At 41.0% G+C, this 13,509-nt stretch overlaps 2 protein-coding genes across 2 annotated transcripts; one reads left to right on the top strand and one right to left on the bottom strand.

The window, feature by feature from the left end:
* Positions 1-140: 140 nt before the first annotated feature.
* cox5bb (cytochrome c oxidase subunit 5Bb) lies at positions 141-3,276 on the bottom strand. Its single transcript, XM_072681110.1, has 4 exons — positions 3,131-3,276; positions 2,187-2,257; positions 2,001-2,100; positions 141-852 (listed from the first exon to the last, which is right to left on the bottom strand). The coding sequence occupies exons 1-4, from the start codon at positions 3,225-3,227 to the stop codon at positions 740-742; spliced, it is 381 nt and encodes a 126-aa protein (XP_072537211.1). The 5' UTR covers positions 3,228-3,276; the 3' UTR covers positions 141-739.
* Positions 3,277-5,961: 2,685 nt separating this feature from the next.
* On the top strand, positions 5,962-11,822 carry gins4 (GINS complex subunit 4 (Sld5 homolog)). Its single transcript, XM_072681109.1, has 7 exons — positions 5,962-6,274; positions 6,860-6,946; positions 7,743-7,856; positions 7,997-8,094; positions 8,212-8,300; positions 10,008-10,098; positions 10,796-11,822. Exons 1-7 carry the CDS (start codon positions 6,176-6,178, stop codon positions 10,890-10,892), a joined length of 675 nt encoding a protein of 224 aa, XP_072537210.1. The 5' UTR covers positions 5,962-6,175; the 3' UTR covers positions 10,893-11,822.
* The last annotated feature ends 1,687 nt before the right edge of the window (positions 11,823-13,509 follow it).

The following is a 13,509-nucleotide window of genomic DNA, read 5'->3' as shown; positions in this document are numbered from 1 at the left end:
GTCTGCATGCTTCCCTACACCCATTTAGAACAGTGAGCGCCCTCTTCTGGCGCTTATAGGATTACACACTGCAGCACACAGACAGATGGAGACAAAAATAAAATATTACAACTGGGGGTTGTATCACAGTCACGAACCAGTCACTGTATCCCGAGATTAATTTATTTCAGAGGATCTCCAATGGAGATAAATACAGAACAGTTTAAACTGAAGCGTGTAATTCACATGTCAAGCTTTCCAAAGCTAATTCTTTTAAGTACTGAGTCCCAAAGCGCAGGGAATGCAACAGCTGTTTCAACATCCTTCACAAAGCTCAGCACAGGCAACCTGAACATGGTCAACGTCTTGTGTTAAGAGGAGTGTAGCTTGTAAAGGAATGCTCGTTTTCACATATGCAGGTATAATAAGATTTTATAATAAGATGTTACGTAAACAGGCCAATTCAAGTACTTCTCAGATCTGTCCTCGGTTATTTCTACTCTTCACCTAATCTGCATGAGGTGCAGGAAAAGATACCTGAAGCACAACAGAAGGCAACACTCCTTGTTCCCCAAATACAGAACTACTAAGTGGTCCCACAGGCATTGGGTTGCCATAGACAGCAGATACCAAAAGACATTACAACGCACTGTATTAATACCTGCATATATGTATGGAATAAGGAAAAGCCAAGAGGTAAATTTATGGAATTTTTGAAATTGACCACGTCCAGACTACCTGCGCCATGCGAAACAGCGTTTTAATGGGGCAGATCATGAGGGACCAGTTTGTAATGGGCCCCGCAGGATGGACACCGCTGGGCCTCTCCCTGGTGCAGCCAGAACCACACCACTGCAGTGTTATCCTCCTCACCTACACACACAAACAAAAACACACCACATTAAGGATTGCTTGGAATATCATTATCCAATGGAATTGCTTTTTTAATAATGCTTGTAAAGGAGCGTGCACTGAATTTCAGAATCCCCAGCTCTGTGCGAGCCTGGCCAGGCATTTCACAGTTACGTTTTAAAGCACCTGGCAGACGTTCTTATCCAGGGCAACCTGACAATTTACTCAAGTTCCAGAGACTGGTGGAACTTAGCATCAGCATCAATTTTACTGCAGACATCCCACCTCTCCCGGAGGTACCAGGAGTCTCCCACATACTGTTAGGAGCTATTTTTGGCTAGAGACACACACGAAGAAAGAGCGAGAGAGAGAGACCTGGCTGGTCTCTGTTTGTGCTAAAGAGACCCATTAGTATTCTCTGGTTTGCAGCCAATTCTCTCTTTGTCCATCAGTCCAACTTCAGAAACAGAACAGTGACTCTTCTGCTGCTGATGGTGGTTAAATGGCTGTACGTCATGTTGAGGAGAGTTAGCGGGGGTCAATTATTTACTAGTATTTAATCTAGCTGACTAGCTGTACTCCTCTATTGCAGTCCTCCATGAAGAGGCCAAACTCCCTGTAGAATTGCTTACAATGGCAATTAATTTAAAAATACTGTAGAGTTGAAAAATAATTATAAATAATATAAAAATAAATGACAAATATTGAATTATTGTAACAATATATTAAAAAACGCCAGCAAATCGACGCTGGCTGTGTGTGAACTGCTGAAAGACGCAATTTGAGAGCTCGCAGCGTGACTGCCGATGCCTCACGAGTCCCCCTGACAAATCTAGTAGGTTCATATATCTGGTCCCGTCAGCAACTCAGTGGTCGGGGCCCGGGGGTGGGGTTGGGGGGGGCTTTAAACACGTCCCCCGCAGACAGACTTCATCTGGGAAGTGTAGTGTGCAGAGGGCATTAAAGAGAAATAAAACATGACAATTATTTGCAGGGTGGGATGTATTATTACTCCTACATGGTGTTCTAAACCAGGCGGGTAGATGATTCCCAGTCTGCCTTCTGGAAGGCATAAGTGTTAACCAGTATACCACACCAGTGACTTTACTAGCAATGCCAGCCAGTACATCTTGATATATAAACATCTTGAGGGAAACACTCAAACTTACAAATACAGCCAACGATTCTCTTGTTTGTGATGGAAGGCACTACATGTGGGTCCTCCTTGGTGCCCGAACACCCCTTAGGTTTCTGCATGTTATAGGGATCCTGAGGAAGGACGAGAGCACGGACTAGGTTAGCAGCCATTACCTGAACATGAAAACAAACGCAAGCCAAAAATCATCCGTACTCACCAGCCCCTGTTTGGATGCGCTCAGCAGGACTTTCTCCAGCCCAGTGGCCTGCTCCTCATCAGTAGGGATTCCTGTGTGCACACATTGAACGGTGGAAGCTTGTTAGCACTGATGACATGATAGAGGTCTGAAAAGAGGGAGGTGGGGCAAACCCTGGTACTAAAACAAAAGCAGGTTTGGAAAAAAAATTAAATAAAACAATACATACATAAAAAATATATTAAATAAATTAAATCAATAATAAATAATAAAAATCACCCACTGTTAATTGACTAATATATAGAAATGAATATTATAAAAAACATGATCATATACTATCTTTTAATAACCCATATGAAAGGGTATATGAAATTAATGCTTTTAAAAGACAATTTAGACCAATTTATATACAACTTTCCATTGATCTAACATTCTTGTTTATACAATGACACCTTACAGGTCTTATCAATTAAAAATTGGCTTATTTTAATAAATAGATATACAGTAAACTTTAATTTTGGTGGGTTTTTTAATCATACAGATATTCCCACATATAAATAAGCTCAAAGAAGCTTCTCTGCAGATGATTTCAGGCTACTGTACAATACTGTACAACTACCTGGTTATAAAGAGGAGACTAGCCCTCAGACCTACAGCTTAGAGGAAGGAGCTACAGGAGGGCAAACCAGCACCGCACCAGAGGCTCACACCCAGCAGGTCACCCTGACCAGCAACACAGCACAACCCCCAGATCCTCTGAAACACTGGCAGCTGCAGGATCTGCAGCAGATTTCCTTAGAGCTGCAGTCACTAAAGTCACAGCATGGCAGAGTCACCGCAGAGACACCGAGCGCCCTAGCTTCGCCCTTCACTTCACAGGCTAAGCTAAGCTAAGGTGGCTAAGTTACGACACTTCAGGCCGTTTTCAGGCACGCAGTCAGAGAGCAGAGTAAAGGACAGGTCACCTCCAGCCGCGAATCCGCGAGCAGCAGCCTGGACCGGGCCGGGCCGGCGGGTTAGAGCGGCTCGGACCGCAGTTCGGACGAGGAACCTGGCAGCCATTCTGAGGGTGAACGGTAACTGAAGTGAGCTCGGCTGGAGGAAGGGCTTATCTACACCACTTCCTGCAGAGACGACAGAGCGCACAGTCTGCCCCCTACTGTCCGGAGGAGCAGAGCAAGAGCCAGACACGAGTCCAAGCAGAAAAACCCAAAATATTAATTATTCCTTACATTTTATAAATGATTCCCTCAATATAATAAATTATTCCTTCATCTTAATAAATGATTCCCTCAGTTTAACTAATCATTCCCATAGTTTAATAAATGATTCCCTCAGTTTAACTAATCATTCCCATAGTTTAATTAATTATTCCCATAGTTTAATAAATGATTCCCATAGTTTAATAAATTATTCCCATAGTTTAATAAATTATTCCCATAGTTTAATTAATTATTCCCATAGTTTAATAAATTATTCCCATAGTTTAACTAATTATTCCCATAGTTTAATAAATGATTCCCATAGTTTAATAAATGATTCCCATAGTTTAACTAATTATTCCCATAGTTTAATAAATGATTCCCATAGTTTAATAAATGATTCCCATAGTTTAATAAATTATTCCCATAGTTTAACTAATTATTCCCATAGTTTAATAAATTATTCCCATAGTTTAATTAATTATTCCCATAGTTTAACTAATTATTCCCATAGTTTAATAAATTATTCCCATAGTTTAACTAATTATTCCCATAGTTTAATAAATTATTCCCATAGTTTAATAAATGATTCCCTCAGTTTAACTAATCATTCCCATAGTTTAATTAATTATTCCCATAGTTTAATAAATTATTCCCATAGTTTAATAAATTATTCCCATAGTTTAATAAATGATTCCCTCAGTTTAACTAATCATTCCCATAGTTTAATAAATTATTCCCATAGTTTAATTAATTTTTCCCATAGTTTAATAAATTATTCCCATAGTTTAATAAATGATTCCCATAGTTTAATAAATGATTCCCTCAGTTTAACTAATCATTCCCATAGTTTAATAAATTATTCCCATAGTTTAATTAATTTTTCCCATAGTTTAATAAATTATTCCCATAGTTTAATAAATGATTCCCTCAGTTTAACTAATCATTCCCATAGTTTAATTAATTATTCCCATAGTTTAATAAATGATTCCCTCAGTTTAACTAATCATTCCCATAGTTTAATAAATTATTCCCATAGTTTAATTAATTTTTCCCATAGTTTAATAAATTATTCCCATAGTTTAATAAATGATTCCCTCAGTTTAACTAATCATTCCCATAGTTTAATTAATTATTCCCATAGTTTAATAAATGATTCCCATAGTTTAATTAATTATTCCCATAGTTTAATAAATTATTCCCATAGTTTAATTAATCATTCCCATAGTTTAATAAATTATTCCCATAGTTTAATAAATTATTCCCTCAGTTTAACTAATCATTCCCATAGTTTAATTAATTATTCCCATAGTTTCATAAATTATTATCTCCGTTTAATTAATTATTCTCTCCGTTTAATTAATTATTCCTTAAATGTTATAAATGATTCCCTCAATATAATAAATTATTTCTTCATCTTAATAAATGATTCCCTCACTTTAATAAATTATTATCTCAATGTAAAAATACTATGTGCAATACCCCCCCCCCCACATGTGCAATTAAGAGTAATTTGCAATAACCTGTAAATAATATTGCTATTGCTTTTTAAATTCTTATTTATATTGTGTATATAGTGTAAATTATTTATCTACTTTTTTTGTAATTGAGTGTCTTGCTGTCCCTTTCTGCTGTGACACTGAGAATTTCCCCACTGTGGGACTATCTTATTAAAGAATTATCTTATTTTATATAATCATATAATAAATAAATAATAATAAATATAATAAATGATTCCCTCAGTTTAATCAATTATTTCCTGAATTTAATACATTGTTTCCTTAATTTAATTAATTATTTCTTCAATTTATTACATTATTATCTCAATGTAATAAATTCTTCCCTCACTTTAATAAAATATTCAATCAATTTTATAAATTAATCTCTCAATCTCAATGTAACCATCCGTTCTCTCAGTTTACAAAATGCTTTAGTTTATATTATAATTTCATTTTATTACCTATTAATAATATATATTAATAATATATAAATGTTCACAATTTAAAGCATAATTACTATTAACTGAATATATCATAGTGCAAAAACATTTAATATGTCGTGTATAAAAGTAATGGCATATTTTAAACGTTTTAACCGTGTAGAAACCTGCATTTATTCACTTTATTTTTATATGTAAAAAGACAAATATGTTATTTGACCTGGTTTGCATACAATTTTTTAATCCGTAATTATGAGTTGCAATAAAAATAACATCAAGAATTCTATAAATGTGTCCAAAATGAAGCTTAAATTTAAAAACAGATAAATTAATGTACTTTAATGTAAATGTAGCTATTAGCTATAATTACAGTGTACGGTCCACTTCCTGTATGTATTTACATACATTATTTTTATAGCATATTTTCATATAATATATGTGTCTATCGATATTAATACACATATATAACATAAATACGTGATTTAAAAAAATAAAATAATAATAATAATACAAATTAGTAAATACTTGTTTGTTTACATCGAAGAACGTGCCACAACCTGCGCAGATTTACGCATAAACCGCTGCTGCCGATCACGCGCACTGCGCAGATCTACGCTGCACAACCTGCTTGAGGAAATGATGAAGACACGTGGTCCTGGATTATTTGGCGCGAAAGGGCAGGTAGTGAAGGCGTGGGAGACACGGTTTCTTCTGGATTTCACTGGGAAACCATCAGCATCCAACACTGTCGCTGAGCTGCAAGCTGAGTCTCTGCTTTAGGGGGGAAACTGGACGTTGGAGCCGGTGGCTAACACCTCCTATAGCTCCGCAAGGCTCGTATCAGCAGCTACTCCAGGGTCCTTGACGTCATGGCTGATGAGTTTTCGGATGCTGGAGACCTTAGTGGAGAAGATGACAGCCAGGAGGATGTTATGACTCCGGCTGAGCTGATTGCCAAGCTGGAGGAGGTGAGTGGGTACCGTCTTCCAGCCAGGACCAGGCTATGGAGCTTTGTGGACCTGTTGCTGGAGAAGCTGGGGGGCTGGGGGGCTGGGGGGCTGGGGGGGGGGGTCTTCTCACAAAGCAGGGTATCTTAACCTAAGCCTTAGGTTAAGATACCCTGCTTTGTGAGAAGACCCCACCCCCCAGCTTCTCCAACGACCCCCTACTGTATTAAACACCTACACTCCCATGTTCAAAAGTTTGTGGACACCTGTTCATCCAGTGGTACTCTGGTAGTAGTCTAACCCACTACGTGTTCCAGCAACAACATCTACTCTCCCAGAGAGGATTTACTATGCATTACTATACAACATCACTATGCAAATTTGATTGCATTCAGCCTCACAAGAGCAGTTGTGGACCACCAACACCTCTCTGGGACTGGGTGGAGGTCCATCACTCCAGACAGCATAGCACAGCACAGCACAGCACAGCTCCTCTGCTCCACAGTCTGGCAGTGAGCATAACTAAAGTGTCTGGATACTTTTGGACATGTTGTAAAGAAATGGGACATTTTTTGTGAGGCTTTTCTTCTGTTCCTCTGTTTTCAGGCCTGGCTGAATGAGAAGTTCTCCCCGGAGCTTCTGGAGAACAGGTCCGAGCTGGTGGAGTGTGTGATGGAGCAGCTCATGCACATGGTAAGGATGGATGGATGGATGGATGCGATGGAGTATATATTCCAGCAGCTGGAGGCCAGGCTGCACTGCACAGGGTCCAGGGTTGGCCTGGATGTGGTGCTTCAGCAATCTTGTGCCTAATCCTCAGGTCTCCACCATGCTGTCGGAAGTGCTTAAGGGGCTTCTGTGAGGGGCTTCCTAAATTTTGTCATGTAGCAACAGCTTGATTGCCACCAAATACGTGAACCCTGATTTGTGCAGGCACTTCTATGGGTGCACTGAAGGCAAATGCACTATTTGTGCAAAAGTATTGGGACATCTATAGGAGCTGTTATGACATCCTGTTCTAATATGGAGTCGGTCTGGAGCTCTGCTGCAGTTATTGGAGACTTTTCTGCACTCTGCTCTGAGCTCAGCACTCGGCCCTGACCCTGGTCTGACAGACACTCGGTGGCTGAGCTTCTTTCTGTTAGCTGTTCCTTCTGAACTCTTCCACTGTTCAATAATAACACCACTCACAGCTGATGGAGGAAGATCTAGGAGGGAGGAAATTTCACCAGCTGACTTGGCAGACTGCATAGCTAGGGGCTTGATTTTATACACCTGTGGCAATGAGACTGATTGAATGCCTGAATTCAATGATTAAAAGGTGTGTCCCAATACTTTTGTCCGTACTGTGTATGTTGTTGTTTTCGTTCAGGACAACCATCCATTGATGAGGCTGATTAGTATAACCCAGCCTGGTGTGGAACTGGAGTTGCTGGTTTTGTTGGGAGCAGATTTGCGAAGTCTCTCATGTTTTCTCTCATGATTGTAGGAGGAGAACCTGCAGCGTGTGAAGAAAGGAGACCTAAAGGCCAGCGTCCACCGCATGGAGATTGACCGCATTCGCTTTGTCCTGAGCAGCTACCTCCGTTCTCGACTGCAGAAGGTAGCAGAGAGAGAAACAGGGTTTTAGCCCTAAATTATGCATGCAGATCTGTCCCGTCTCTGCTGGAGCACGTCACGCTAATTGGATCAAACAAGTAGTGTTTGCTGATTTGAGTGCTTTCTTGGTTTTCCGTCCTGCAGATTGAGAAGTTTTTCCCTCACGTTTTGGAGAAGGAGAAGTCTCGGGCAGAGGGTGACCCATCGTTTCTCTCTCCTGAGGAGTTTGCCTTTGCTAAAGAGTGAGTGTCTTGCCTTTCCACACTGGCAGAAACAGTGTCTTCAAAGCTAAAGCCTTGTAAACAGGGCATTTCATCGTTTCTCTGTATTAATAATGTGGTCATGTCCTCTGCCCAAAGGTACCTGGCTAACACAGAAGTTTATCTAAAGGCTGTGGCGCTGAGACATATGCCCCCAAACCTGCAGAGTATCGACATGCTGAAAGCAGGTGAGTACACAAGGCAGGTAATGCTGCAGCAGCCTGGGCTTACTAAAAGCCTTCATGTGCCAGCAGTCGGCTCTTTTTCACTGTAGGGCTGGACGATTCTGAGCGTGATGGCGATTGATGGATTTGGTGAATTTTCTATGGCATTTCCTCCTGAACGTGATTCAGCACAGAACACTCATAGGTCATGCTTCGGACCATTCCTGTGGCTGGCATGATGCTGTAGGTATTCAGTGATAGGCTTTATACTTGCGTCATCATTTTGACCTCACTCACACCTGGTGTATTTCACACCTACCTTGTTTGGTCTGGACTGTGGTTTGACGTGGCTTTTTTTTTTCTTTTCTTTTTTTTTTCTTTTTTCTTCCTCTCACACTATAGCACAAAATAGAAAAGGTGAAAGGTGTGAAATGTGATTCAGACCACAATCCAAACCAAAATTTTGTCTGACCAAAAATCATCAAAGTAAGCTATGATGTTTTTTTTTGTTTGTTTTTTTTTTTTTTTTTTTTCTTTGGTTCAAATTTCTGAGCCAATTACAGGAAGTTGAACAATAGAAGAAAAAAAAGAACTGGAAAAGCACTAAAAAATGAGCAACAGAAGCACATTAGGATGATCTGATTGTATCTCTTGTTGACGGGTAACAGTTCCAGGCTGAGCTCATTCATTTGGTGAAACTGGTCTCAGGTTCTGGGCTTGACGTTGGTGCTAAGCTATGCTGCTGGTAGTAACACTGTAATATGCGCCCAAATGAATCTGCTCGTTCTTTTTTCCTGGGAAAGGTGAGGTGCTGAATTAACAACGCACACGCTGACATCAGATGCACACCCATCTACAAACCAATCAGTGTGAAGTATGGTGGGGGTGGGTGCAGCCCATGCAGGTTATGAGGATGGGATGCAGGTGTTTTTATACAAAGTACCAAAACGCTCCAAAATCAAAACAGCAAATCTAAGCTGATCTATCTGCTGTGCAGTGTCTTGTATGGCGCTCTTCATCTGGCAGTGTCTCGCTCAAGGATATTTTTGGATTCTGTTCTAGTTGTAGTAGCTAAGAATACAGCAAAGCGCTCCTGTACATCGCTCAGAGAAGTACGGTACATGGAAATGGAATCAGGGTTCAGACGTTTGGAGACACTCACTACTGTTAGATCTGTCTAACTTCACTCATCCCTCAGATTATTAGCAGGACACTCAAAGCCAAAGAAGATTCTAGAAGGTCTGACAGTGTGGTGCAACAGATAACACCACTACCTGCCAGTGAGCTACCTCACCATGTGGGAGACTGGGGTTTGATTCCTGGTCTGGGTGACTATGCTGCGCTACACCAATAAGGGTCCTTGGGCAAGACTCCCAACACTACATTGCCCCACCTCTGTAATATAGGTAACCCTGGAAGTCACTCTGGATAAGAGCGGCAGCTAAATGCCGTAAATGTAACTGTAGTTTTGGAGATGGGGAATGCCTGCAGCCTTATTGCATGCACAAATGCTGACCCACTGTCGTCAGTGTGGGTGTTTTCCGATATAGCAGAAGCATGTTGATGATTATGATGAAACTGATGGTGAAAGAAACCGTGAACAGTTCTACAAGGTGTGGTAACTGCTTGGTCAAAAGGCTGATGTGACCTCAAGTACCAAAGTACAGACCAAAGTCTCCTGGATTGTAAATGGAAATGTCTTGATATCTTTGTGTGTGTGTGTGTGTGTAGTTCCTGAACCCTGTCTGGACTCGTTTGTTTTTCTGCGGGTGAAGGAAAGGCAGGAGAACATTCTGGTGGAGCCTGAGACAGATGAACAGAGGTGAGTTGTTTTTTTTTTTTGTTTTTGTTTTTTTACTTTCACTGGATTTCAGTGTTTAAGGCACTTGGACACACTTGTTTACACCTAATCACTTCATCAGAGATCAGATTATATCTGGATCAGACCAAGCCACATTTTAAAAGTGTGAACTCACCCAAGACTCATTTAAACTACATACAAATGAGCCCATCCCTCAAATAAACCACTTCTGAGATGTGTTTGAGCCACATGTTGTAGCAGTGTGAACTCCTCAGTCCACCACCAAAATCCCTCCCACTACCACCCAAACACCAGTAATATTGATTGCATTCAGCGACAAGAACATTAGTGAGGTCAGGATGTTGGACGATCACCACACCACCTCGTCTATTCCCAACTCCCCAACTCATCCCACAGTTCCACTGCTCCACAGCTCAATACTGGAGGACTTTATACCCCTCTAGCCCACACCTGGCATTAGGCAGCATGATGCCGATAGGTTCATGTTTATTTATCTGTTCCAGAGAGTCCTATTCTATTGGCAGTAATTCTCCACAGGGACTAGACGAGCTGTATGTGTGCATTTGTACATCAGTATCAGCAACTTAAAGGAGCTGAATGCCTTCATTACAAGAGGTGTCCACAAACATGTGGACATCTAGTGTATATTGGCTCTTTTAAACACTGAATTGGTTTCCTCTCCTTCGTTCTCTCGCAGGGAGTATGTGGTCGACTTGGAGGAGGGCTCCCAGCATTTGATGCGATATCGGACTATAGCACCTCTAGTGGCCAGCGGTGCAGTGCAGCTGATCTAAATGCCGCAAGGACCGTGGAATGAGATGGACAGGCTAAACTGCGGCTGCTGCTAAGATGATGATGATGCTTCATTCTCAATGATGATGATGATGATGGTGGTCTATAATTCTCTCTGCCATATCACACAGGCTGGAGCTTTTGGGTCAGGAACTGTTCCAGTTTTTGCCTTCGCAGCTACCATGTAATTATACTGGTTCAGTTCTGACAGCCTGCCTGTTGTTGACAGGTAGAGGTTTAGCCCGTGGTTGGTGTTTATGCCGGGTTATTTCTGTATGCGAACTAGGCCATACCCTAAAACACACAATAATGAGGCGGCGTTGCCGTGGCTGTGCTCTACTTTGCGGGATGTTCTGCAGGCATTGCTGTCCTATGCATTATATACATGCAGTACAGTCATAGCATAGTTTTTGCAATCCTCGTAGTTCATACATCGCCGATATCAGACAATAACATTGTAACGTCGCTGTTTTCACTTGTTAATATAATGTGTATCTGCCTGTTCTTTATATTGTGTCCAAATTTCCAATAGAAAGTGAAATGCTCCAAAATGACCTGGACTACAATCCAGTTTTACAGTGATTTCCATTCCCAAAACAAAGGGGGAAAAAACAAGGTGCTTCAGCTATCTGTTGGTATAGAGGTGCAACCAGATAAGTGTTTATGCAAAACGGTGCAGCGCTCTATACCATAGACAGGCTTCTTTATTTAATTAAGAGCATGATATTTCAGCTCGACTTGGCCACAGGAGCACTGGCCCAAACGTCATGTTTTACTCTGACCTATTGTAAAGGTGCTGTTTTGGAGTTTCGAGTCTTTTGTCCAACAGCAGCGATATTCTTTCTGGAGGTATTTCTTCCTCTTGATTTGAAGGCTCATTTACAGAAGGAATTATCTGGGTACACAATTTTTATTAAAAAAATGTAAATAAATAAAAGCTGGCTTTGTGAGTGTCATGTTTAAAGCATAAAGTCAGCATGTCTGGCCTCATTTTAAAGGGTTATTTTTAGCCTTTATTCTCTATTATCCTCTATTAGTAGCGGGTGCCTTATTGCTGATTGAACAAATTTGAATCTTAAAACGAATCTAAAAATTATTTGGTTTTGTTTGTTTCTACATTTGTTAGATTTGTTAGAGATTGGCTGGTCGAAACCAAACAAAATGAAATGTTTGGCCATATTCCTAATATTGAAAACATATTTTTGCAGGTTTTTCATTAAATTGCTACTTATTTCACCATAGCATAAATTAAATGTCTGCAAACCAGCCATTCTTGGGTCGCAGTTTTACATGCTTCCACACAGCTGACCTGTCTGCTGCATTTACAAACAGTACCTCATTTCAGGGGTTTTCAGCAATACTTAACAAAAGTGCCAATAGCCCTTTTCTATTGGACTTCTATCCTCTGTTATATCCTTCACTACAGGGACAACAGCAGCTGTGTGTTTGTGCTAACGTAGCAGAAAGCATTCATTAGAAGAAGTGTCCAAAAACATATGGACACAGTGTGTTAATATGTGGTAAACCGACTACGCTGTAAGAACATTCGACAGCCCTTAACTGGCAGTGAACCTCCCAGCCCTGTTCTTAGAACGACCGTGACTCATGCAGGAGGGCCTTGACTCTTCTCTACTTCTGCTAGTTAGATGTTTGGGTTGTAATATGACCTTCATAAATACAGATGGTCTGATATCAGCCATCTGCTTTCAAGTTGTCTCAGTATTACATGGGGAAAAAAAGTTCTCATCAGAAGAGTTGCAGACTAAGGAACCCTTGCAGAACCCCCATTGCCCCCCACACACAATGCCCCCAACGCAACATCACTGGGCAACCTGCCACTCCTTACCAGGCGTGGGCAACCAGTGCCCTAACCTGCAGATGCCATCTATCACCATCTATCTACCACCACCCCCCCCCCCCCCCCCCCCCCCCGCCACATAAGAGAGCAAGGCCAATTGTGCTTTCTCAGGGCTCCGCATGATCGGGATTTGAACCAGCAGTCACTCACCATAACAGCTCAGCTAAAAGGGGAAGCCAGACGAAAGCACAGACATGGGGGTTCCCTGAGACATTGGCACCCTTCTGCCCCGCCGCCAAAAAAAAGATTGCTTGAGAGCAACGGGACCCTGACCAGAGTGACCGCGCTGCTCGGGGCCTGCTGAATAACTAGATTTTTTTTAGCATAAAGGCCTTAATATAGTCGATAACATACATTTACTTCAATTTGAATATTTTTCAATAATCTTTCCTCCAATTTTCCATCAAGAGTTTTACTAAACTCCCAGATTTTCAGTGTGGTCTCAGGCATTTAGTTCCACTGCATATTTGAGCTCCGTTAATATTTCACTTGTATCCCAAGACACCTGACTGTCGTCCCACTGTGTGTACCGGTCTGCGGTGGAATGATTTCAACATATAAAGGAATGTTAAACCACCAGCATGTCTGATAAACCGGAGGGAAGCAGATTTACTGAGTCAGGCAAGTATTTCAAAACATGGGGAATTTTGGTTTCACTGGCTCATAATACAACCTGAAAGCCATACGGGTGCTGATGTAAGTCGCTGTAGAAATTGCACTACTGTGGCACTTCATGAAAGAAGAGGCAGTGCTAAAGACAT

The sequence above is a fragment of the Salminus brasiliensis genome, chromosome 6 (assembly GCF_030463535.1).
Source record: "Salminus brasiliensis chromosome 6, fSalBra1.hap2, whole genome shotgun sequence".
Lineage (NCBI taxonomy): Eukaryota > Metazoa > Chordata > Actinopteri > Characiformes > Bryconidae > Salminus > Salminus brasiliensis.
Note: the sequence above shows the minus strand (reverse complement) of the source record. Positions and strands in the feature narration are given on the sequence as shown.